Source organism: Geotrypetes seraphini, chromosome 5, assembly GCF_902459505.1.
Source record: "Geotrypetes seraphini chromosome 5, aGeoSer1.1, whole genome shotgun sequence".
In the NCBI taxonomy this organism is placed as follows: domain Eukaryota; kingdom Metazoa; phylum Chordata; class Amphibia; order Gymnophiona; family Dermophiidae; genus Geotrypetes; species Geotrypetes seraphini.
The window spans coordinates 50,112,637-50,137,074 of record NC_047088.1 but is presented as its reverse complement, the minus strand read 5'-3'; the positions used below and the strand labels follow the sequence as shown (position 1 = coordinate 50,137,074).

Sequence of the window (24,438 nt, the reverse complement as noted above, 5' to 3'; positions counted from 1 at the left end):
ATTCTGCTCCAGACTCTACTCTCCCCACCGTCTGGCAGCGGATGCATTTCTCCTCGATTGGTCCAATCTGTTCCTGTACGCTTTCCCTCCTCTGCCTCTCATGTTAAGAACCTTGTTCAAGCTCAAGAGGGAACGAGCCACCATGATTCTGATTGCTCCACTTAGGCCCAGACAACATTGGTTCTCCCTTCTACTTCAACTCAGTTCCAGGGAACCCGTTCTTCTTCCACTGTTTCCTTCTCTGCTTACACAACATCAGGAGACCCTTCTACATCCCAACTTCCAGTCTCTGCACCTGACAGCTTGGTATCTCTCGGGCTGACTTCGACTGATACTCTTTTGTCTCAGCCCGTTCGCTCCATTCTGGACGCATCCAGGAAACCGGCCACTCTGCAATGTTACCTTCAGAAGTGGACTCGATTTTCTTCCTGGTGTCTTCTTCATCATTTTGATCCCACTTCCCTTGCAGTGGAGACGTTGTTGGATTATCTTCTTTCTTTGTCTGACTCTGGCCTCAAGTCTACTTCCATCAGAGTCCACCTTAGTGCTATTGCTGCTTTTCATGAGCCAGTCCATGGAAAACTCCTCTCAGCTCATCCCTTGGTGTCCAGATTCATGCGGGGTCTTTTCAATGTGAAACCACCTCTTAAAGCCCCTCCTGTTATCTGGGATCTCAATGTAGTTCTTTCCGCCTTAATGAAGCCTCCATTTGAACCTTTGGCTACCGCTTCTTTCAAGTTTCTCACTTGGAAGGTACTTTTCCTTATTGCTCTTACCTCTGCCAGGAGGGTCAGTGACTACATGCACTAGTTGCGGATCCACCTTTTACAGTCTTCCATCATGACAAGGTGGTTCTGCGTACACATCCAAAGTTTCTCCCTAAGGTTGTCTCTGAATTCCATCTCAACCAATCTATTGTTCTGCCTGTCTTCTTTCCGAAACCTCACTCGCATTCTGGAGAACAGGCTCTGCATACTTTGGACTGTAAGCGGGCTCTAGCTTACTATTTAGAGCGTACTAAGCCCCACAGATCATCTCCCCAACTCTTTCTGTCCTTTGATCCGAATAAATTAGGACGTCCTGTTACTAAACGTACGTTGTCAAATTGGCTTGCAGCGTGCATTTCATTTTGTTATGCTCAATCCGGACTGACACTGGAAGGTTCTGTCACGGCCCATAGAGTTAGAGCTATGGCAGCATCTGTGGCTTTCCTCCGTTCCACGCCTATTGAGGAAATCTGCAAGGCTGCTACATGGTCCTCAGTTCACACTTTTACATCTCACTATTGTCTGGATGCATTCTCCAGACGGGATGGACACTTCGGCCAATCTGTTTTGCAAAATTTGTTTTCCTAATGGCCAACCTACCCTCCATCCCTCTTTTTGTTAGCTTGGAGGTCACCCATCAGTCAAGAATATGCTGCCTGCTTGTCCTGGGATAAAGCACAGTTACTTACCGTAACAGGTGTTATCCAGGGACAGCAGGCAGATATTCTTGCGTCCCACCCACCTCCCCGGGTTGGCTTCTTAGCTGGCTTATCCTAACTGGGGACCGCGCGCCTCTGTCGGGCGGGAAGGCACTCGCGCGTGCGCGGTGCGGCCTGCTAGAACTTTCCAAGTTCTTAGAGTGCAATCACTCTAAAATTGTCCGTACCGGGGCTCCGTCGGTGCCGTCACCCATCAGTCAAGAATATCTGCCTGCTGTCCCTGGATAACACCTGTTACGGTAAGTAACTGTGCTTTTTTCCCTCACCTTAAAGAGTGACCATCTGTTTTTCAGTTTGCAGATGGCTGTCATTTTCCTGAGATTTTGTTTAGAAGACTACAATAACTGCAGCTTATGCAATTCATTGGAACACATTAACTTTTAAGAAAATATTGAAAAGACATTTGTTCTGTATGATGAAATATGGGGTATGAGAGTGCTCGAGGGAGCAGTAGTGGTGACTGTTGAGTACAGAGTGTGGGTCACTGTTGTATTCCTTGGTCTGCTTTGTGTTATTGGTTTTAATGATACTTGTCATGGTAGTGACTTGTATATCATAGGCATTTTTATACTCTGATGTATTTCAGTGCTTGCTGTTGAAGCAATTTGTATGTTACTTGTATTTTTATACTTTGTATGTGTGTATTTTGGTTAAAGTGAGGGTTGTGTTGATGTGATTTGTATGTGAAATGTAATGTATTATTTTGTATGTAAAATTGTTACTCACCCTGGTTAAGGGCGGGAGATAAACAAACAAACATGTTTTAATAGACAAGCATGCAGGTGGGTTATTTTTTATTTTTAACTTTTACTCTTTTCTAAACTATTTTATATTTATGTATTTTTTTATGTGATGACTATATAGAAATTATGACTGCTTGTCTTGGCACTGAGTGTTTACTGACCCAGTTAATAAATGTAGAGCATATTGCAGTTTTTTAGTTTTTTTTTACTAAAGTAGCCCTTTGCTTATCCCTGAGGAAAAGAAAGACGCCAAATAAAGGTAATATGCCATGACAAATTTCCTGTGTCTGTTTGTTTCATATTTTTTAGTGTTCAGGATTTAAGTTTACTAGAGTAGTTGGGGATGAGCAGCATATCTGGCAGGTTTTGATGCAATATATCTGCATAGTTTTTCTTTCTTGTAAATGGATGGATCTATTTATTAGGCTAAATCTCCAATAAAATATATCACCCTCTGACTGAGAGAAATATATCTTATAAAGAAATATTAATTTGAGGAAAGAATATATAGCTCTGCCTGTTTCAAACTTAGCTCTATAATATGTATTAAGTACAATATATGTGAATATTTATTCAAGAACTAAGACTCGGAACATTTACAAGCAGAATAGTTATAAAATCAGGCAGGTAGAGCAAGTAGGATCGTTTAAGCAAGGAAAAATTGTGCCCCAAGACAAGATACTGCTCAAGGCCAAATGATTAAAGTTACTCGCAATTGCTGATAGAAAAGTCCTTAAAATGGAGAAGAGACCGCATGGCCTAGTTGGAGAGCTGAGCACATGGCCATACCTAGGAAAAAAAATCAAGAGTCCAGCACTGTGATCTGAGGGAAAAGGAAAAAGGGCGGAACATGGGTAAATCTTCTGGCTTTATAGATGTGGGTGGATTGAAAACTGGTCCCATAATGCATCAAAATCCAGGAGCAATTGTCCAATCCTAAGGCAGGAACTTGGGGATTATGTCTCTTCCTTGAGCCTGGCATTGCATCCAATCAGAACAGTCCAGTCTTTCGTAGGTGGGTGATGTCATCTGATTTAATTTTCTTCTTAAGTACTGAATGGGCAGGGTCTGCATTTTCATGTAGGGTGGGTGTCTAATGTGAGCTCCCTAACTAAGGGGTCCTTTTACAAAGGCACAGTAGCGGTTTAACGCGCGGAATACTGCATGTTAATCTGCCTGCCGCGCTAGTACCCAACGCCTCCATTGACGAGGCGTTAGGATTTTAGGCTGCTGCGGGGGTTAGCGCGTGATGAAATGTCCGACACGCTAACCCCATTAGCGCGCCTTGATAAAAGGAGCCCTAAATGTTTTAAACCTGGAACCTGGCTTGCTTGTACTTCCAAAGCTGCAATTTATGTTTGCATGTGGTTTTCCTAAACTATTTGCTTCTGGACATGCTCCTTTAAAGAGTCTGACTGGTACCGTAAGCAATAATTCTGTGTTAAAAACTCTTTTGCCTGTTCCAATAAGGCACATTCCTTCTCTTTGGCTCCTAATTTCTCTTTCAATTCTGCATTTTCCTTTATCATTTTCTTACATATGGACCATGTTAACCAGAGACAAGCCACATTTCTTTTAAGCTCTGATTTCACAGAATACAATGAACAGTATTTTTCAAATTTTGTTTCAATATCAGAGGTAAAGGCTATGTTGTCAGTTACACCTAAAATAGTGGGTTTCCGTGTGGTAACTGCAGTATACGCTGCAGAATCAGTTCTCTTTGTACGCCAGAACATTTTTATACCCTAATTTCCCTAATTCACGCGTTGGTACCGGGGTAAAGCCAGGGAAGGCTTGATGTATTTAGAAATGCTTTCTCTTATGGAGAAGAGAGGCCTAGAAGGATAGCTTTGAGGACATAAATTTATGCCTGAAAACAAAGTATGCACCAGCCTTTAACAGGATGGAAGCTTAGGAAGAAATATAGTTTTGTTAAGAATATAGAAAAGTCATGCATCAGTTCCCATATATTTTAATAATATATGTTCACCAGGATGCAGGCTAACTGGAAAATGGATATAAACAGTTAACAGTGATAGATTACTGTATTTTTTGCTCCATAAGACGTACCTGACCATAAGATGCACCCACCTCTAGAGGAGGAAAAACAAAGAAAAAAAATTCTGAACCAAATGGTGTGCCCTGTACCCTGTCTCCCCTCTGGTGGTCTAGAGTAGGCTGGGACAGGGTACAGGGCACATGTAATGGTAGGCACGTCTAGACCAGAACCTGAGTTACCCTGAATAGCAGGGAGACTTGGAATTCGGGGAGGCCTGGGAGATTTGTTCAGACAAATGGGTACTGGACTTTATTCAAGAGGGCTACAAACTTGATTTTTTTTTTTTAAACTCTCTTTGGGATTTCTTTGTGGATTTTCTTGCCGGAAACCAGCAGAGGCAAAGTCCAAACAATAGTAAAATGACTTCTGAGAATTCAGGCCGTAGAGCCTGTGCCAGACACAGAATCGGGCTCAGGCCTCCATATACTTTATCGTGCCCAAGGAGGACTCAGACAGCTGGAGACGAATCCTAGATCTAAAGTCTGTCAGTGCAGCACTAAAGGTGCCCAGGATCCTGATGGAGACTGTGTGGTCATTGCATCGGTGACACTGGGGAATGGAGACTGTGCACTTGGTCATTGCCTTGGTGACACCAGGGTGAATTCCTAGTAGAGAATGATATAGTGACTGTTTCCCGTGGGTAACCCACAGGAACGGGGGAAGAAATTGACGGGTTGCTGTGGGTACGGACCTGAAGTTACATCGGAAGGAGGGACTCGGTGGCAAAAAGGTTCCCAGAGCAGCGCTGCGTGCAGGAAGCTTACAACTGGCTGGTAGGCCTGCCACAGGAGGCACGAAGGGGCTGACCCAGGAGAGTCTTGGGTTTGTGGGGTTTTTTTTCTTTTTTTTTTTTTTGTGGTGTTGCCTTTTTTGTTCTCATTATGGTAACACCTTATGCAAGAAACCTATATTTTTTAATATTTAAAAGGTTCAGTTTAAGGGTTCTCACTATCAGTAATATTTATAGATATTAATGTTTAGATAGCACATAAAACTTAACTTAAAAGGTAGGGAGGAGTGAGCATACATGATTAAAAACAGCACAGGATGCAGACCTGAAATGTTATCCAGATCATAGGAGGTCCTATGATCTGAGATCTTGAATCTTATGATATGCTCATCTCCCATAGTATATTCCAATGTTTAATGAGATTTAGAGGATCAAAGTGCAGTGAGCTAGAGTTTTTTGGTGATGAAATAAGTTAAAAATTTTCACAGTAATATATTATTTGCATCATTCTTTGAAATAATAGAAATATGATAATTTTCATGATCATCCTATTACCCTCTTTTTTTGTTTTCTTTAGCAAACTATTTGGGTGTTTGCCAGGTACTTGTGACTTGGATTGGCCTCCATGATACTGGGCTAGATGGACCATTGGTCTGACCCAGTAAGGTTTTTCTTAAGTTCTTATGGTAATCTCTTGGTACTACAGCTAAAGATCAAGCTACCAAATAAGGGTTCAGTGTTAATAAGATTTATATATATATATCTGTGTATACAAATGCAATATATGTGGCTTCCAGAGATGGTGTAAATAAAAAAACCAACAACTTACCTTTTCTGTATTGTAGACAAAATTTAAGTTGGTGTTATTTGGATACTTTTTCTGTCTGAGCAAGAATGTTATTTTGCAAATTTAACCAGATATCTGTATTTTTTAGTTATTGTGCAGCAGTTAAATAATTTTAAGTTGTTGCTATCAGGCTTTGAATTTTTTTTTTCCAGGTTGTGGGAAAAAAAACATCAATGAATGATCATTTCAGCTGTGATGGCTGACCAGCCGCCTCCACTGGATGCCACACCTTTACTCAGTGAAGTACCACTTCTACCTCATATGGTTAATGGTGATAGTTCACAGCAGGTAAGGATGTTGTTGAGAGCATATACTTAGGGCTCCTTTTACTAAGGTGCGCTAGCGTTTTTAGCGCACCGTACATTGCTGCGCATGCTAACCCCGCACTATATGCCATAAACTAACGCCAGCTCAATGGTGGTGTTAGTGTCTAGCGTGCATGGCAATTTAGCACACGCAAAGCGTGCGATAAAACCAGTAGCTTAATAAAAGGAGCCCTTAGTTTTTAAAAGTGTGTATTGACTTTCTTCCTTTTATATTTTTCTATATATTCTCAGTTGTAAATAATTAATTGCATTACCGGTCTAAACCTGAAAGTCAAACCAAAACTGAAATTGAACCAGAAGCTGCAACATCTAAAATCATTAATTTGAAAATCACAGTAGAAACTAAATTGGAATAGACCTGCAAAAAAAAAAAAACAGCTGAGTTCAGATTCCAGATCAGGTTTGCCCTTGAGTCAGAGTTGACTCTTGGTGACTTCACAATGAGGACTGTTTCTTCTTTAAGGTATAATTTCTAAGATATAGGGCTCCTTTTACAAAGGTGCGCTAGCGTTTTTAGCGCACACACAAGATTAGCGCCTGCTTAAAAGGAGGCGGTAGCGGCTAGTGTGCGCGGCATTTTAGCGTGCTAAAACCGCTAGCGCACCTTTGTAAAAGGAGCTCATAGTCTCTGGTAAAGTGACCAGGAGGAAAGGAGTCAAATTTAAAAAATGGGGCAGCATATGATTCGAAAAGTAGGACAAGGAATAAGATGATGCACAAGAGAAAAAAAAACAGCAGAAAATATTTTATCACTTAGAGGCAAATTCTATAAACAGTGTCCCGATTTTAGACAGTCTATCACTGTAACGGCCAATTGGGACGCATGTTTTTAAAAAAACATCCTGAGGCAGGCTGCCTACATTGCCCCTTGATGATCCAAAGTTTCCACGGTTTCCCGCACAGGTTTTCTACTTCTTATGTACCTGAAAATGTTGTTACTATGAAATCCTGCTTCTTTGGCAAGTTTCTTTTCATATTCTTCTCTAACCTTCTTTATCAGTGCTTTGCATCTTAACTTGCCAGTGCTTTTGTTGCTTATTTTTTTCATTTGGATCCTTTTTCCATTCTTTAAAGGATGTTCTTTTTGGCTCTAATCTTTCACTTTTTAACCATGCTGACTCACCACCTTTGTTAATATGTGCAATACTTCTGGCCTGGGCTTCAATGATGGTATTTTAAAATAACATCCATGCTGTATTTGCTGCCAGTCCTTTTAGCTTCTTTTCCACCATTTTTTCCATTTTATTGCAGTTTCCCTTTTGAAAATTAAATGCTGCTGCAGTAGATTTATTTGGTGATGTCACTCAGATAATCAGGTCAAATTTAATCATGCTATGACCACTGTTTCCCAGCAGACCCAACCTCTCGTACTGTCTGCCTCCTGGGCCCTGTGTGTAGAATGGGGTGTATTTCTGAAAATGCTACCATGGAGAAACCTAAATTTGACTTCTGGAACCTCCCTCCCACATTTTCCTATGTCACTACCTACATGCACCACATGTACCAAGAAAGTTGGTTCCTCCCCATCACTATCTAAAATCCTGTCTAGTTGACACATAGGTCCGCCATCTTCATACTAGGCAAGTAAGTGACCATGTGATCCTCATGCCCATCAGCCGCCTTGCTATCTACATGCCTAATGATTGAATCGCTAACTACAACAGCTATCCTAACCCTTCCCTCCTGGGCAGAAGTCACTGGAGACACATCCTTGGTGTTAGAGGCTATTACATCCCATGAAGGGCAGGTCCTGGCTACAGGTTTTTCATACCTCACCAGGGTGATACTCTTCTTTTAGGAGATCTCCCTCCTCCAAAGCAGCACAGGGGCTGCTACACTGGAGATGGGACTTCTCTACAATGTCTCTTATGTCTCCTCTACGTACCTCTCTGTCTCACTCAGCTCTTCTAAGTCTGCTACTCTAGTCTCAGGAGAATGGACTAGTTCTATGAGAGCTAGGAGCTCTTTGCATTGAGCACACACATAAAACTTCTCACCAACTGGGAGATAATCATACATATGACATTCGGTGCAAAAAGACTGGATAGCATCTTTCTCGTTGCTGGACTACTGTCTGCATCTTAGTATTATTGAGCTGTTTAATTAAATCTTGTTAAGGTACTAGGAATATTAGACTAGTATAAAGATTATATTGTGTGCTTTAATTGGTGTTTGATTCTTAGCAAGTATCTCTGTTCATCGGGCAGCGCCGTATTCCTGAATCAATACGTCATGCTCCATCCCTAGCAGTATTCAAATCCAAGCTAAAAGCCCACTTTTTTTGAAACTGCTTGCAACTCTTAACTCCCATTCACTGCTATCAGATACCTTTACCCACTGTATAATGTCCTCTGCCATAATCTCCCCAACCTTGAGAGATTCCTGAGGCACACAGCCATTTCTCAGCCCCCACATCGATACCTGCGGGCTGCTGGGAACACGGAGGCATCCAGAGAGGAGAAGAGCGTGGGAACACTGCTCCGTCTCTCCCCGATCCAACAGGAGACCTCTGCCTTTGAAAAATCAGCGATTCCTGAGGCACACAGCCATTTCTCAGCCCCCACACCGATACCTGCGGGCTGCTGGGAACACGGAGGCATTCAGAGAGGAGAAGAGCATGGGAACACTGCTCCGCCCATCCCCCGAGCCAACAGGGAAAGCTTTTCCAATTGTTAAGTATTATCGTGAATTCATTCAACTGTAAAGTATAATTACTAGCTCTCAAAAAAAAAAAAATTATATACCAGCTCTCAAAAAATATATATATATTACTAGCTCTCAAATATATTACTAGCTCTCAAAAAAAAAAAAAAAATATATATATATATAATAGGCAAAAGCAAACAAAAAATTTTGTTAAATTCTTGTTGAATCTTATAATTTGTTAAATGCTTGCTGTTTCTTAATTATTTGATAACTGTTGTCGATTCTTAAATAATCTGTTAAATGCCTATTGTATCTAACAGTCTATGCTAATTTGAGCATTGAATCAATAGCCAGATTATCTTCACTCACCTTCCACTAGATCAATTTCAGAATTTTTCCAATTTAGAAACGCTCTACTAGTTTATTCTAATATCGTTTGTGCCGATACCTAGTACGTCATTTAGCCGCTCCTCTATCTTTAACCTACTCTCACACGCCCCAAATAGGCCCGTCTAGCCCATAGGTCCCCCAACTCTCATCATGAAGCCGCCTTCTTGGCTCCTTCTTCTCCTACTCTGCTCTTCTCTCAAACTCTCCCCCTGCCTGACACCCCCTTCCCCCAACCTCCTCGACCCTGCAAATGCCCGCAGTATCTACCCTGGCCTCAGAATTCCCATGCTGATACGATCCAAACACCACACATCCTATAAAAACCCTCGTAAGTCAACCACGCCTCTCTAAAACCTGTCCCCGCTTCCACTCTCTCCGACCCTGCCTCTGATTCTCTCACCCCAGTCCCGACACTTTATTGAAATGCCAGATCCGCTTGTAATAAGATTCAAATCTTGAAAGACCTACTCGAGGATTCAGACCCTGGATTCCTATTCATCACAGAATCCTGGATCACAAAAGATGACCAATTTACTCAAAATGAACTTTGCTCCCACGGCTACCAAGGCCTCTTCTCTCCTAGAACTAACCGAAAAGGAGGCAGCCTGGCTCTCCTTTTCAAATCATTCTTCGATGTCCAGCTCCTTGAAAAGGGCAGCCTCTCCTCACTAGAATACATGCTAGCCTCAGTTAACGATGAATACCATCCTCATCCACTGGGTATCCTGCTCCTATACCGCCCACCTATCCCTTGGAACAATTCCTCCGAACTCGTCTTTGAAACCATAACAAACGCCTTCCTCAAATTTTAAAGATTACTGATCATCGGAGACATCAATCTCCACCTTGACGATGTCACCTGCAAGGGTGCATCCAAATTTAATAGCTTCCTCTCCTCTTTAGGCTTTCCCCCTCCCACTCTCTCCCCTACCCACGAAAAAGGCCACACACTAGACCTCATCAGTTTTCTGGATCTCACTACTCACAAAACCTCAACCACTGACATTCGCTGGGAAATCGTTCCCTGGTCCGACCACTTCCTATGGGCTTTCTGCCTTCCAATCTTCATATCACATTTTGAGCCCCCATCCCGCACCTCAAATTCTATTACCTTCCGCAAACAAAATCTCGAGCAATCTGTTCTGAACCAATTTTTTTGACAAATTCTCCCCATCCCTAAACCTGCAGAACCAGAAACAAACTGGCAAAACTGGGTCGCCCTCTCCGAGTCCACCTTCCATTCCCTCGCCCCTCTCTCCACTAAAAACATCTCCTATTCCCGCAAGGCCCCTTGGTACCTCCCATACCACAGAGAACTGAAACAGAAATGCCGAGCTCTGGAACGAAAATGGAAAAAATCTAAATCCCCTACAGACAGACACTCCTGGAGGGTCAATATTAAATTCTACAATACTGTTCTAAAAAACGCAAGGAAAAACTTCTACGGTGACAAAATCTCCAAATCCAACAACCAGAGTAGCACATTATTTAACATCTGGCGTTCCTTAACCTCCAAAAATGCCTCCATCCTCCCCTCCTCCCCCTCAGCCGAGTCTCTGGCAAAATTCTTCAGCGATAAGGTCTCCACCTTGAGGCGCTCCTTCCCTCCTGCAATTTCCTACAAATCTCTGATTCCAATTGACCCCAACCCTATCCTTACAGACTCCTACCCTATCCCAGCTGACAGATCCTGGTCTTCCTTCGAACCTGTCTCTGAATCCCTGGTCCATATTCTCTGCCTCAAACTGAATCCTGCAATTGTACCTTAGATCCATTCCCCGCCTACCTTTACGAGAACACTTCCCCTCAGGCCATCTCATCTCTTACCATTCTCATAAACTTCGCCATCCATTCGGGCCTATTCTCCCCAGAAATGGGCCATATCTCCTTAACCCCACTACTGAAAAAACCTGATCTAGACCCCTCTACACCTTCCAGCTACCGTCCAATAGCAAACATTCATCTCCTTACCAAGATGCTAGAATCCATCATATCCACTCAACTATCTTCCTACCTTGAAAAATTCAACCTTCTGCTACCCTACCAATACAGCTTCCGCGCCAACTTCAGCACCAAATCCCTTCTGACCTCCTTAATCTCAAAAGTTCAACATCTCCATTCTCGCAACAAGTTCGTCGTCCTTCTTCAATTCGACCTCTGCAGCTTTTGATGTTGTCCATCATGATATCCTACTTTACCAACTCACCGAGATAGGCATTAACTCCACAGTCCTTGACTGGTTCTCGAAGTTCTTACGCTCCTGCTCCTACACAGTGAACATGAAGGGCATTTCTTCCTCCCCCTGGAACCCGATCTGTGGAGTCCCACAAGGCTCACCTCTCTCTCCTATCCTTTTCAACATTTATATGTCCTCCCTCAAACTCCTACATCTCTCCCCCCTTGAAACACTTTACACTTACGCAGATGACATCTTTGTCCTCCTTGAGACCAACCAGAATCTCACCAACCTCTCTGCGATAATATCCTCATGTATTTCGAAACTTCAATCCTGGGCCCACACTGTGCAGATGAAACTGAACGAATCCAAAACAAAACTTCTTTGGCTCGGCCCAAAATTGGACCAACTGCCCACCTCCATCCCTCTGTCCTCTGGCCCCACTCTGCATCTTGAATACTCCAAGTAAAATTCTGGGGGGAGTCATTGACTCTACATTTTCCTTCAATGATCACCTCAACTCCCTAATAAAAAAGTGTTTCTTCAGCCTTCACATGCTGAGGAAAGTGAGAACCTGTTTCCATCAAAAACACTTTGCAGTCCTTGTCCATTCCACCATCCTTTCCAGACTGGACTATTGCAACTCTATCTACCTAAGCCTAACAAAGAAAAACCTTCAAAGACTCCAGCGGATTCAGAATGCCGCTGCTAAGCTTATCTTCGCAAAAAGCAAATTCAACCACGTCTCACCGCTTTTGTCCAAGCTCCACTGGCTTCCGATAATCTCCAGAGTCTACTTCAAATGTGCCTGCCTTACTTTCAAGATCCTACACGGCATCCTCCCCCCCCCCCCCCCTTTATTCTTCTTTCTTGGAACTCCACTCATCCCAATTCCACCAGATCCACCCAAAAACTGAAACTTTCCTTTCCCTCTCTAAAAGGCGTCTCCCTTGTAGGAAAACTAGGTTCCTCCCTCCCTTTTAGAATCACTGAGCTCTGGAACAACCTTACCTCCCCACTTAGGAATCTGAGCTCCCTCCAACTCTTCCGTAAACATCTGAAAACCTGGTTATTCTCAAAAATGTAACTCTTCCTCCCTCTCTGTTTACTCTAGTCCTCTAAATTTCCTCTTCATCTTTCCCTCCACTGGAGTTACTTTCCACCCTAATTCTTGTTAACCGTGTCGAGCTCTGCGAATGTTGAGATGATGCGGTATACAAACCTAAGGTTTAGTTTAGTCCTGTCTGTCTAAATTAGACATACTATTGAACTGAATGTTGATAATGATAACTTTCATGTTGCGGACTATTATGTTGGTTCTTCCAATGTACATGAAGTTGTTGGCCTACAGTGTTGACCTTCTTATCACTGTTGTTATTCCACTTTTTACCATCCTGTGGGTTATCCTGTTTTGATCCTCTGTTTTTGCAATTTATGAGACCATCCAGATTCGATGTCTGATTCGTCATAGACCATCACCTCTGGACTTAAGAATGCATGATTATATTGCGGCTATGAATGAGTTATTTTGCTAGCCGTATTTTTTATTTTGATTTTTCTGTCTTAACTTTTGCTCTGGCATACCTTTTGTGCCTTGCTTTTTAGTTATGATTTTTATCAGTGATTTTGTTATCATTTATTTGGCTTGGGTTTTATACTTTAGCCCTAGCCTTTATGATTATTTTACATTGATTATTGATGTCTTTGATTTATTGCTGATTTTTATAGTATTGCTTCTGTTTATGCATTTTTAGTATCACCTTGGGTCTTGACAATCCTTTCCTATTAGTTAGGTTGAAGGTGAAGTAGACCCCTTTGAAGTTATTTCTCCTTCAAGGGGAGGGGGACTGTAGGGGTGTTTCCTTATTCACACTTGAAGGTTAGGCCTCTCTGACATCATAAAGCCTGAACCATTATCTGCAAGAAATCATTCCAGCTTAAACCATGCAAGAAGAGAAAGAAGAAAACATCTTTGCTGTTTATGATGCCTGATGCATTCTGGGTATGTACCATAACTGTATTCTAGTCAAGGACATCCAGCTATGCCTACATGCTCAGCCTGTGTGAATCTTGGGGGAGGCATTGCTCCTGTGCTGTTCTTATCTACCAAAGGCGCCTCTGTTTTAGCCTGTGCGAGACTCTATACAGAAAGGCTATTCATCTAAGTTATGTTTCTGGATTGGTCCGGAGAGGTCATCTGATGAACCAAGTGGAATGTGCCTTATTATTAGTTTCTGTGTTGAGGTGTGAGGGCGCAGTGGTTGGATCTACAGCCTCAGCACCCTGGGGTTGTGGGTTCAAACCCCGAGCTGCTCCTTGTGACCCTGGGCAAGTCACTTAATCCTCCATAGCCCCAGGTACGTTAGATAGATTGTGAGCCCACCGGGACAGATAGGGAAAATGCTTGAGTACCTGATTGTAAAAACCGCTTAGATAACCTTGATAGACGGTATATAAAATCCTAATAAACTTGAAACTTAAAACTTGATTCTCTGCACCTCTCCTATAATAATTAAGACATGAAAAGTTACCTCTTGTTACTCTCTGCCTGAGAGAGAGAACCGGACTTTTATACATCTGGATTCCATCACATAAAGGAAACCTTTGCTGCCAACCTAATTTACAGATTTTCCAGTGGCTGACGGACTGTTCCTAATCAGAAGAATTTCTATATCTGCTAAGACACTGATTCTTTCTCCCCAATTTTGCTGAGGCCTGATCTATGTGGTGAGAATAAGGGATTCTATTGTCTTTTCAGCTGGGTTAGAGAAAGAATTCTATTGTCTTTGGGAAAAGGACGTGAAGTACCTGTGGTGATAAGCTAATCAGGAATTATTATTATAAGGAATTATTTAGAGTGTAAGAATTCGTTTTACTCATTTATTTAGCAAGTGTGGTGTGATAATTATGTACTGAGTTTCATATATGTATTCGGATATTTTGTGAACAATAATTAGTTATTGTTGCTGGCTTGGGAATAATATTTTTCTATTTTCATAATAAAATTCTTCCCATAGCCTTGGTCTCTATTGTTAGTATAAACTGGCAAAATAACGAACCTTGGGTATGGAGATTATGGTTTTCCCTAGCACCGGACTAAAACAGGCACATATTAGTTTATGTAACTGATTAATCATCCATAAATTTTACTACATATTCTATGTTTAAAATGTACTGTGCTGTGAACGCCTTTCAGCGCTATAGAATAGTAATAGCAATGAGTCTGTAATAAAACACTTCCTGTTATTCAATTAGAAAAATTGTCTATAACTGTAACATCTCGCTGATTGACCTGCCCTTCTCTGTTGTAAACCGTATTCGCTGATTCTTTGTTGTATCTGTATTCACTGATAGTAACTATTCGAGTATCTGTATCTGTATTCACTGTTTGTAACTATTCGCTGATTGTCCAGCCCTTCTTTATTGTAAACCGCCTCGAACTACTACGGCTTTGGCGGTATATAAGAAATAAAATAATAATAATAATATAAATTAAGTCTGTAAATTACAAAATGTGCTAGGTGGGAAAGAAGACTCAGCTAGGCCTTGCTAGGCCTTCTAAAAGCTATCTGTTAATGCTGTAGGCTGTGACAGTTAAGTTTCTATCTTTAGCAGAAAATTCAAGTTTAAAAATTATGGGGAAAAGGCTTTTATACTATGGAAACTAGCTAATAAGTTTGCTCTTAAGATTTAAACTGCCTTTATAAAGGAACCTACAATTTATCTTTTATTCCAAAATTATCAAAGCACAGAGCAAAATAATGTTCACTTACCTAGAGAAATGTCCTCTTCAACCACTCCCTATGTCACTGATTCCTCCTCCTATGGCATCAGTTGGGGAGCAGATATGCTGCCTGCTTGTGAGGGTCTGATTGACAGTAAAGATTCTATCACTGCCTGCTTCCTGGGTTATCTTGCCAATTAAAAAAAAAAAATTCTCCCCAGCAAGTAATTGAATGCAACCTTCCATATAGCAAACACAGATATGCTGTAGACATTTCTTAAAATTTGAATCTTCCTTTGTGTTTAATTCTAATTTAATTTGACTGGTTTTTAATGCTTATTTTATCTAAATTATTGTGGTTAGTATGTAGAGATATCTGTATGTTGTACAGTATATAGCTGATTTATGTATGACTTTATTTTTAGGTGATATTGGTGCAGGTCAACCCAGGAGAAACATTCACGATCAGAACAGAGGATGGACATATTCAGTGCATTCAAGGTAATCAGATATTACCTTGTAAATGCGTGTTAATACCATATGACAGCAGTATTAAATTTCATGCCTAATAATGCCTACATTTGTTTCACGCCTTTTGCTCTGTGACCATGGTTACATGTTGTATTCTAATATATACTATACACTATACAGTACCCCCTTCGAATCTGCGGTTTTAGTACCCGTGGATTCGGTTATTCGCAATTTTTTTTTTTTTAAGAAACGCTGCATCTTGGACCTTCCCCAGACCTTACCTGGTGGTCTAGTGGCGAGGCGGGGCAGGATCAATTGTTCTATGCTCCTGCCCCATGCAGAGCCATCATCAAAATGGCTGCCGTGAGTTCCTGTTGTAGTCTCGAGACTACAATGGGAACTCACAACAGCCATTTTGATGATGGCTCTGCATGGGGCAGGAGCATAGACCAATCGATCCTGCCCCGCGTCGCCGCTAGACCACCAGGTAATGTCTGGGGAAGGTCCGGGATGTGGGGGTGGGTCAGAGCTGGCCCTGAAAGTTATACGTGATATTTCAGTATTCGCACGCTGGCTCTTTACCTAACCCCTGTAAATATTGAGGGTCTGCTGTATATATCTGGTTGATGTAATTAAGGCAGTGTCCAGTGTTAAAACCTTCAGTAAGATCAAGTTTTGAGAGAGTTGAAATCTTATGGATAAAAGCTGTTTTACTTTTAATAGGTACGTGCTGGTGATCCCTAAGTTTAATTCCTTGTTAAGTGCTGCCTCAAAACACATTTTTAAAGTTAACAGTTAGAAGGTTGTACTGGCCCCTTGTTGTCATTGAACCTGCAAATTTGTCGTGATTCGAGTTATCACAGGAAGTGTCTGTCCACTGTTCGTCCTGTGCTGAAAGATTGAGTGTAGGAGACAAACAGAAGGAGGTCTGGGATGAATCAAAATTTTAGACCGATGTTCCCTCTAAATTTTTGTGAATGTATGTGGGTGTGAATGCAATTTATCTATAAGCAGAGTGTGGGATGCTCTTCCTTGTAGCCCACCCATATTCCTTCTAAGTATTTTATGATCCTGGTGCACTACTGTTGTGTATAAACATGGTATACTTGGGTCACCCCTTTGTTTTTTATTCTTAGTGTGATCAAGTGTATCAGTTAGTTTTTCTTTTTTCATTTTTTTTGCATTTGCCTCTTCACTAAGTTTTTCCTGGTGCCCTTGTTGACTTTTGTACCTTTTTACAAAACTGTGTTTGTTTGAGTTTTCAACATTTTTAGTGATCATGGCCCAGCAGAAACTTCCCAGTGGCTTTAAGAAGTGTCGACTGTGTGGCAAGACCATATCTGGAGCAGATGCTCTCAACTGGTACTTTCAATGCCTGGGCTTATATCATGAAATCTATTGTTGATTGTGCCTTTGATGTGAAGAGGTTTTTTGTAGCTTGAAGAGCAGACGGAGATGCCCTTCCATTTCATTGAAGTCCAATCCATGTTCATCTATCGGAACCAAAGGCCCTTTAAGCCGTATCAGAATCTGGGAATGCATAGACATCAAAGAGGCCTGAATTGCCCTCAACACTGAGCATCAGTAGAATCCAAAGAAAACATGACTCTTGAGCATGAAGCATTGGTGAAGAAAGGACATTCAGAAGTAGTTATTTCTACCCTCCTTAGAGCTAAGAAGCCAGCACTAGTCGCGGTCTAGGCCTAGGTTTGGCAGATGTTTTAGCAGTGGTGTGTGTGGAAGACGAGATAGAACTCTTGCAAGCCCCATTTTCCTTGATTCTAGCCTTTCTACAAGCTTGATTTAGAAAGGGGCCATTAGTTGGCTCTCTTAAGTGCAAGTGGCAGGTCTCTTCGTGTTTTAGAACTTGAGTGGAAGAGTATTTTCTGGCAGCTCATCTGGATGTGTCCAGGTTTCTGAAGGGGGCGCTGAGCCTGCATCCTCTGGTGTGTATGCCTTTCTCATCATGGAACCTTATTGTGTTGAAGGAGCTCAGTAAAGCTGCTAGGTCTTCTTGTTAAAACAGTGTTTCTGGTGGCTCTAAAGTTACAGGCATTCTTATGTAGAGAACTGTTTCTTAAGATTACAGAAGTGGGAATTGCTTTATGCATAGTTTCCTTCATTCTTATTAAAGGTTGTTTCGGACTTCCATGTCAAGTAGGAAATCTGTTTGCCAGCGTTCTAGTCCATGGGCTCGAAGAAACAGGATAAAGTCTTTAAATTGCTGGATGTGTGCAGAGTTATTCTCCGCTACCTGAAGAAACCAATGAGTTTCATCTCCCAGTTTTTCTTTTTGTTTTGACCAGCTAGGCTAGACAGGGCAGGCCAGGCCAGCTTCTAAAGCATCCATTTCTAGATTGATTTGAATGGCGATTTCTTCAATGTATGTTGGATGTGGTAAACAGCTTCCTCTCTCTCTCTCTCAAAGTGCATTCCACTAGAAGTGGGGCTTTCTCATGGGCGGAGGCCAGGGTGATCTCGCCTGAGGAGATTTGCAGGGCAGCTATGTGGTCTACTCTCTATACCTTTACAAAGTTCTATAGAGTGGATATAGTGACACAAGAGAACACCACCTTTGAGTCCATGGTTTTAAGGGCAGGCTTATCTGTCCCACCCTTTACAAAGAGACTGCTTTGATATGTCACCTATCATCCAGAATCCTTTGCCCTTTGCACTACAAAGGAAAATTAGGTTTTTACCTCAATTTTCTATGTAGTAGAAGGGCAAAGGATTCTGGGCACCACTCCCTGTCAGTTACTTCGCCTGCTTTCTTACTTGGACAGATATGCATATCCAGTGCTGGGGAATTTTCTCTGCCAACCGGAAAAGAAAAAAAAAATCAAGGAAGTTCTTAGACCATTAGAATGGGATGAGACTTTAAAACCAACATTTGTGTTAGTACTAGTTGCACGCAGATAGGTGGGTTGGTTGTTCCACCTAAGTTTTTGATGTTGATTATTAATATTATTTATTATATTTGTTACAGAGCAGAACAGAATTGATTTGTTGTATTTTCTACTTTGATATAAACTGAAGGTGGCAATACAGTCCACTGAGAAAGGGGAGGCAGAGCTGAAAGATGTGATTTGACATCCTTTTGCAAACAGTTCGCAGGAAGAGGGAGATAATCTGTTGCCCTTCTACTACAAAGAAAATTATTGAGGTAAGAACTTAATTTTCCCTTAAATGTATCCCTCCACGTTTAGGTGCCTACTCTTAGGCCAGTTCTATGGCCAGTGTAAGTGCCAGCACCTAAATGTTCAGTGCTCTGACACCGGGTTATGCTAATATTCTATAATGAATCATAGGTGTCTAGATTCTGTTATAGAATAGGCTCCTACTGCAAGGCCTCAGGGTACCTAAATAGAGGTGCCCAGTTGCCATGCCACTCACCATTTGCAATGTATTGCTAGTAAGAAATATACCTCCTTATTTTTTTGGATTATGTGAATTTGTGGGCCACTGACCCTGTGATAGTGTTTACTAAGGTCCCAAAATTTAAAAAGGTTTAATCAGGCAGAAGAAGCTCCTGCCCAGTCTAACCACACTGAGCAAGCTGGAGGAGGTATTCAGTGCCACTTGCCCAGACAGTGCCACTGAATATTTCTTCTGACCACCGTGGCATTCTCTGGGCAATACCTGGGCGGTCCAGGTCTGGAATCAGGGTGGAACCAGAATTAGTTAGTGGCCCAGTTTGTTTGCTAACTGGGTAAGTAAAGGGATAAAGTTTGGACAATAAAAGGGCTATTCTATCTTTATCTGTCAGACTACCCAAGTGCTGGCCTGAATATCAACTGGTTTCCAGGTAACTTTGGGTAATCGTGCTGATTCATATATTTGGTGCTGGCGCCCACAAACAGCCTGACATTGAATATCCAGGGTTAATTCAGTCTGTGGCTGTCAGCAGTCTTTTATTTTATAAGCTAGATTTTATTTTTTGTCATTAGACCTAAGAGGTTGTTTAATTTTCTCATGTTTCTAGAACTTGCTTGCCTGTGTGTGGGGGTATAATGCATGTGTGTGATAGAACAGAAACTGGGGAATACTATAATGGTTGATTTAATTGTTACTGACACGTCAGTCAGTGATGTTAACTTCAAAATTATCCAAATGCGTTCTCTTTCTTCAGGACCAGCTCATGTTCCTATGATGTCATCAAATGGGTCGATGCCTCCAATATTTATGCCACCTGGTTATGTGCCTCAGGTACATCTTCATATGTCCATTTAATTTGTATCATGTTATGTGGGTGGTGGTGATTGGGGTGTACTTGTACGCATGTCAGAATTTTATAACGAGCCTTTAGAAATGTATGAGGTAAATGGAAAAATGATTTTAAAAAAATTACCTCCTAAGCGGGCTTAGTCTAGTTACCCTCATTCTCCATTTAGAGGAAACTGAAGCTCCAGTGGGCCATCCTCCCAGCACAGGTGTGAACATTCTGTTCTTAAAACTCATCCAATAACTGTTAGAGAACAGTCAAGTCTCCTGAAGGACTCTCAAGACATCATTATCATCTATGCTACACTGCCTCAGCACATCATTCTGTGGGACTGCCTATAATTGTTTTGTGGATCAGGAGAAAGATTTTAAACTAAATTCTATACTAATATGGGTAACCAATATGATTGTAAGAACAAAGGAGTAACAATCATATGCAGCCAGGAATAACCTTTCTTCACAACCAAAGTAAAATGGTTTGGTAGCCATGTTAATCCACTTTTATAGGTAATATCTAATCTAATAAAACCCTAAGTGCGCATGCGCTGTTGAAACATCGTGATTCCTGGCGCCGTGAGGTGTGCTTCTGTGGCAGTATTCTACTTGACACCTCACGATACGTGCGGTGGCTGGAGGCGCGTGAGTGTGCAGCTCTTTCAACGGCGGTTGGCTTCAGGCGCATGCGGCTGTGTTTGGCGGTTTGTCGGACCGGCAGGAGAGTGGCGGTTGCGGTGGCAGTTTGACAACGGCGGTGTTGCGCCTAAAGGACCGGCAGGAGAGTGGCAGTTCCGGTGGCAGTTTGACAACGGCGGCACCGGCAGTTTGTCTTCTGTTAGTAGGGGCTGGAGAGTGTCGGTTGCGGTGCTGCTTTGCTTAGAAGAACGGCAGGAGGGTGTGCAGCGGCTGCTATAAGGTAAAAAATAACCATGCTGATAAAAACAAAACAAAACAAACTACTGCCCAGGGAAGTGGAGGGGGAGAGGGAAAGGGGCTGCTTTGGAGGGAAGGGTGTGCCGGGAGGCAGACAGACAGAAGGGGGCCAGAAGAGACAGAAAAATACAGGCAGGGGGCCAAGAAGAGAGACAGGGGGCCAGGCAGAGAGACAGACAGAATGAAAAACAGGGGGCCAGACAGAGAGGCAGATAGAAAGAAAAACAGGGGGCCAAGCAGAAAGACAGAGACAGACCGAAAGAAAAACAGGGGGCCAGGCAGAGAGACAGAAAGAAAAACGGAGCCAGACAGAGAGACAGACAAACAAAAACTGGGGGCCAGGCAGAGAGACAGAAAAATAAACAGGGTGCCAGGCAGAAAGACTTACTTACTTCAGTTTTTCGAGGGAGTGAACAAACAAGTTGATAGCGGAGAACCGGTGGACATAATATACTTGGACTTCCAGAAAGCGTTCGACAAAGTACCTCATGAGCGACTTCTCAAAAAACTACAAAGTCATGGAATAGAAGGAGATATACTAAGATGGATAGGAAAATGGCTGGAAAACAGAAGACAGAGAGTGGGCATAAATGGGAAGTACTCAGACTGGAAGAAAGTAACTAGCGGTGTGCCTCAGGGCTCGGTTCTTGAGCCTATCTTATTCAATATCTTCGTAAATGACCTTGAAGAAGAAACGACCAGTGTTATCATCAAGATTGCAGATGACACAAAGCTATGCCGGGCAATCGGGTCACAAAAAGACGGCGAGGAACTCCAGACGAGATTTGAAATAATTTGAAAGATGGGCAGAAATTTGGCAGATGAGTTTTAATATAGAAAAATGCAAAGTGATGCACCTGGGCAGCAAAAACAAGGAGCATGAGTATAAACTGTTAGGTATAACATTGGGGAAGAGTGAACAAGAAAGAGACCTGGGGGTACTGATAGACAGGACCCTGAAGCTGTCGGCTCAATGTGCAGTAGCGGCAAAGAAAGCTAACAGGATGTTAGGCATAATAAAGAAGGGAATCACGAGTAGATCAAGGGAAGTCATAATGCCACTTTAAAGAGCAATGGTCAGACCACACTTGGAATACTGGGTCCAACACTGGTCTCCATACCTGAAGAAGGATATAACACTGCTGGAGAGGGTGCAGAGGCGAGCGACAAAGCCATTAAAAGGTATGGAGAACTTGAGCTACAAAGATCGCCTCAGAAAACTGGGATTATTCACCCTTGAGAAAAGAAGACTGAGAGGGGATCTGATAGACTTTTAAATTACTAAAAGGAATTGACAAAATGGAGCAAGTTCACTCACCAGCAGGGGGAAAGGATGGTGAGCAAGAAACAGCGTTATTCACATTGGCAAATGTGACTCAGACTCAAACTCGGACCAGAGGTCATGGCCTGAAGCTGAGAGGCGACATGGCCAGGACAAATGTCAGAAAGTTCTGCTTCACACAGTGAGTGGTGAACGCCTAGAATTCTCTCCAGGAAGAGATGGTGGAGGAAACCATTCTAGGATTTAAGGGAAAATTGGATGCACATCTTCTTGCAGGACACATATAGGGATACGAGTGACTAAAGTATTCGCCAAGGTACGCCTGGCTGAGCCTCTGCGTGTGCGGATCACCGGACTAGATGGAACCCAGGTCTGATCCGGTGCAGGCATTTCTTATGTTCTTAGATAGAAAGACAAACAGACAAGGGGCCAGAGAGACAGACAGAAAGAAAGACAGCCAGCAGCCAAAGACAGAGAGAGAAAGAAAAAAAAAAAATACAGACAGATAGACAGCGGCCAAGGAGAGAGAGAGAAAGAAAGAATGACAGGCAGACAGAGGGCCAGAGAGACAGACAGAAAGGGAGAAAGACAGACAGAAAGACAAACAGAGAGACAGATAGAAAGAAAGACAGACAGCCATCCAGACAGCAGCCAAGGAGAGAGAGAGAAAGAATGATATACAGACAGGGGGAAGAGAGACAGACAGAAATAAAGACAGAAAGACAGCCAGAAGCCAAGAAAAGAAAGAGAGATACAAAAAAAGACAGAAAGAAAGAGTCCAGGGAGAGAGAAAGAAAGACATACATACAGAAATAAAAAAATAAATAAATGCCTATCTCTACACATCTGTTCTAGCAACTGTGGTGATTTGTGAGTGGCTGTTTCCTCCAGCAGCAGTTTCCCTATTGCTACAAGAAGCCTGCATCAGACCCTGCCAGAGCTGCTTTAGAAAAAGGGAGATTTCTCAGATAAGCCAAAATCTGTGTGGTTGGGGGCAGGAAGCGATTTTGCTTTGGTTTGGGCGAGAGGTGTACTGGGGAGGGGGCCATGGAGTGATCTTGCATTGGTTTGGGTGAAGGGGGTGTGATTGGTTGGAATCAGGGAGTGATCTTGCTGTGCTTTGAGGGGAGGGGTGTGGTTAGGGGGCAAGGAACAATCTTAATTTACTTTGGGGGAGGGGTGTGCTGGGGAGGTGGGCAGGGAGTGATCTTGCATTGGTTTGGATAAAGGAGGTATGCTTGCTTGGGGTCAGGCAGTGATATTGCTTTGCTTTGTGGGAACAGGTTTGGTTGGTTGGGGTTACAGAGTGATCTTACTTTTCTTTTGGGAGAGGGTTGTGCTTGGTTGCAGTGAGTAGTGAGTGTGTAAAAAAAAACCAATCCCATCACTCATTCTGACTAAAAAAAAACTGATAGCACTCAGTGTGCCTAAAAAACAATCCCAACACTCACTGTGACTCAAAAAAACTGTGACAACACTCAGTGTGCCTAAAAAACATAGTCCCACCACTCATTGTGCCTACAAAAACAGTACCAGCACTCAGTGTACCTAAAAAAACAGTGTCACTAGTAAGTGTGCCTAAATAGCCTCCACAGTGTCAATACTCACTGTTTTACACTACACAGTGCCAACAGCAAGCTACTCCAACCATAACATTCAACAAACACACTTAAAGGAAAATTCACACAAAATTAAAAATAACACCATGGCTACTAAATGACATCTACAGGAAGAACAGTCACCTCAGCAGGTAGAGTTGAAGAGAAAAAAGGCCGAAAGAGAAAACCAAAGACGAACAAATAGATCTGTTGAAGAACAGGAATATCAACGTAAAATAAATGCAGAATAAAATCGAATAAAAATAGCAACTCTGACTCCAGAAGAAAAACAATTACTGCATCAGAAACACGCCAAAACACAACAGCAAAGACGAGCAAGTATGACTATTCAAGAAAAGGAAAACCAACGTAAAAAAAAACAGAACACAACTAAAATATCAACTCTGACTCTGAAAGAACAACAATCACTGCGTCAGAAACATGCCAAAACAGAACAACAAAGACGAGCAAATATGTCTATTCAAGAAAAGGAAAACCAACGTAAAAAAAAAAACAGAACACAAAAGAAATAAAATAGCTACTCTGACTACGGAAGAACAGCAATCACTGCGTCATAAACTTGCAAAAACAGAACAACAAAACGAGCAAACATGTCTATTCAAGAAAAGGAAAACCAACGTAAAAAAAAAAAAAAAACAGAACACAAAAGAACTAAAATAGCTACTCTGACTCCGGAAGAACAGCAATCACTGCATCAGAAACATGCAAAAAGAGAAAAACAAAGACGAGCAAATATAACTATTGAACTAAAAAAAATCAACTTTAAAAATATTCAAAACACCAAAAAT

The 24,438-nt window shown here is 42.1% G+C and overlaps 1 protein-coding gene across 5 annotated transcripts in view; it reads left to right on the top strand.

Moving 5' to 3' along the window:
• Nucleotides 1-24,438, top strand: part of LOC117360640 (fibronectin type-III domain-containing protein 3a-like) — a 177,552-nt gene that overhangs the window by 16,144 nt on the left and 136,970 nt on the right. For all 5 annotated transcript variants that reach the window (XM_033944726.1, XM_033944722.1, XM_033944723.1 and 2 more), the window contains 3 exons: nucleotides 6,018-6,153; nucleotides 15,553-15,628; nucleotides 19,728-19,804. In XM_033944726.1, the coding sequence (XP_033800617.1) occupies nucleotides 6,043-6,153; nucleotides 15,553-15,628; nucleotides 19,728-19,804 (264 nt within the window). In that variant the 5' untranslated portion in view covers nucleotides 6,018-6,042. The remainder of the gene's footprint in view (nucleotides 1-6,017; nucleotides 6,154-15,552; nucleotides 15,629-19,727; nucleotides 19,805-24,438) is intronic.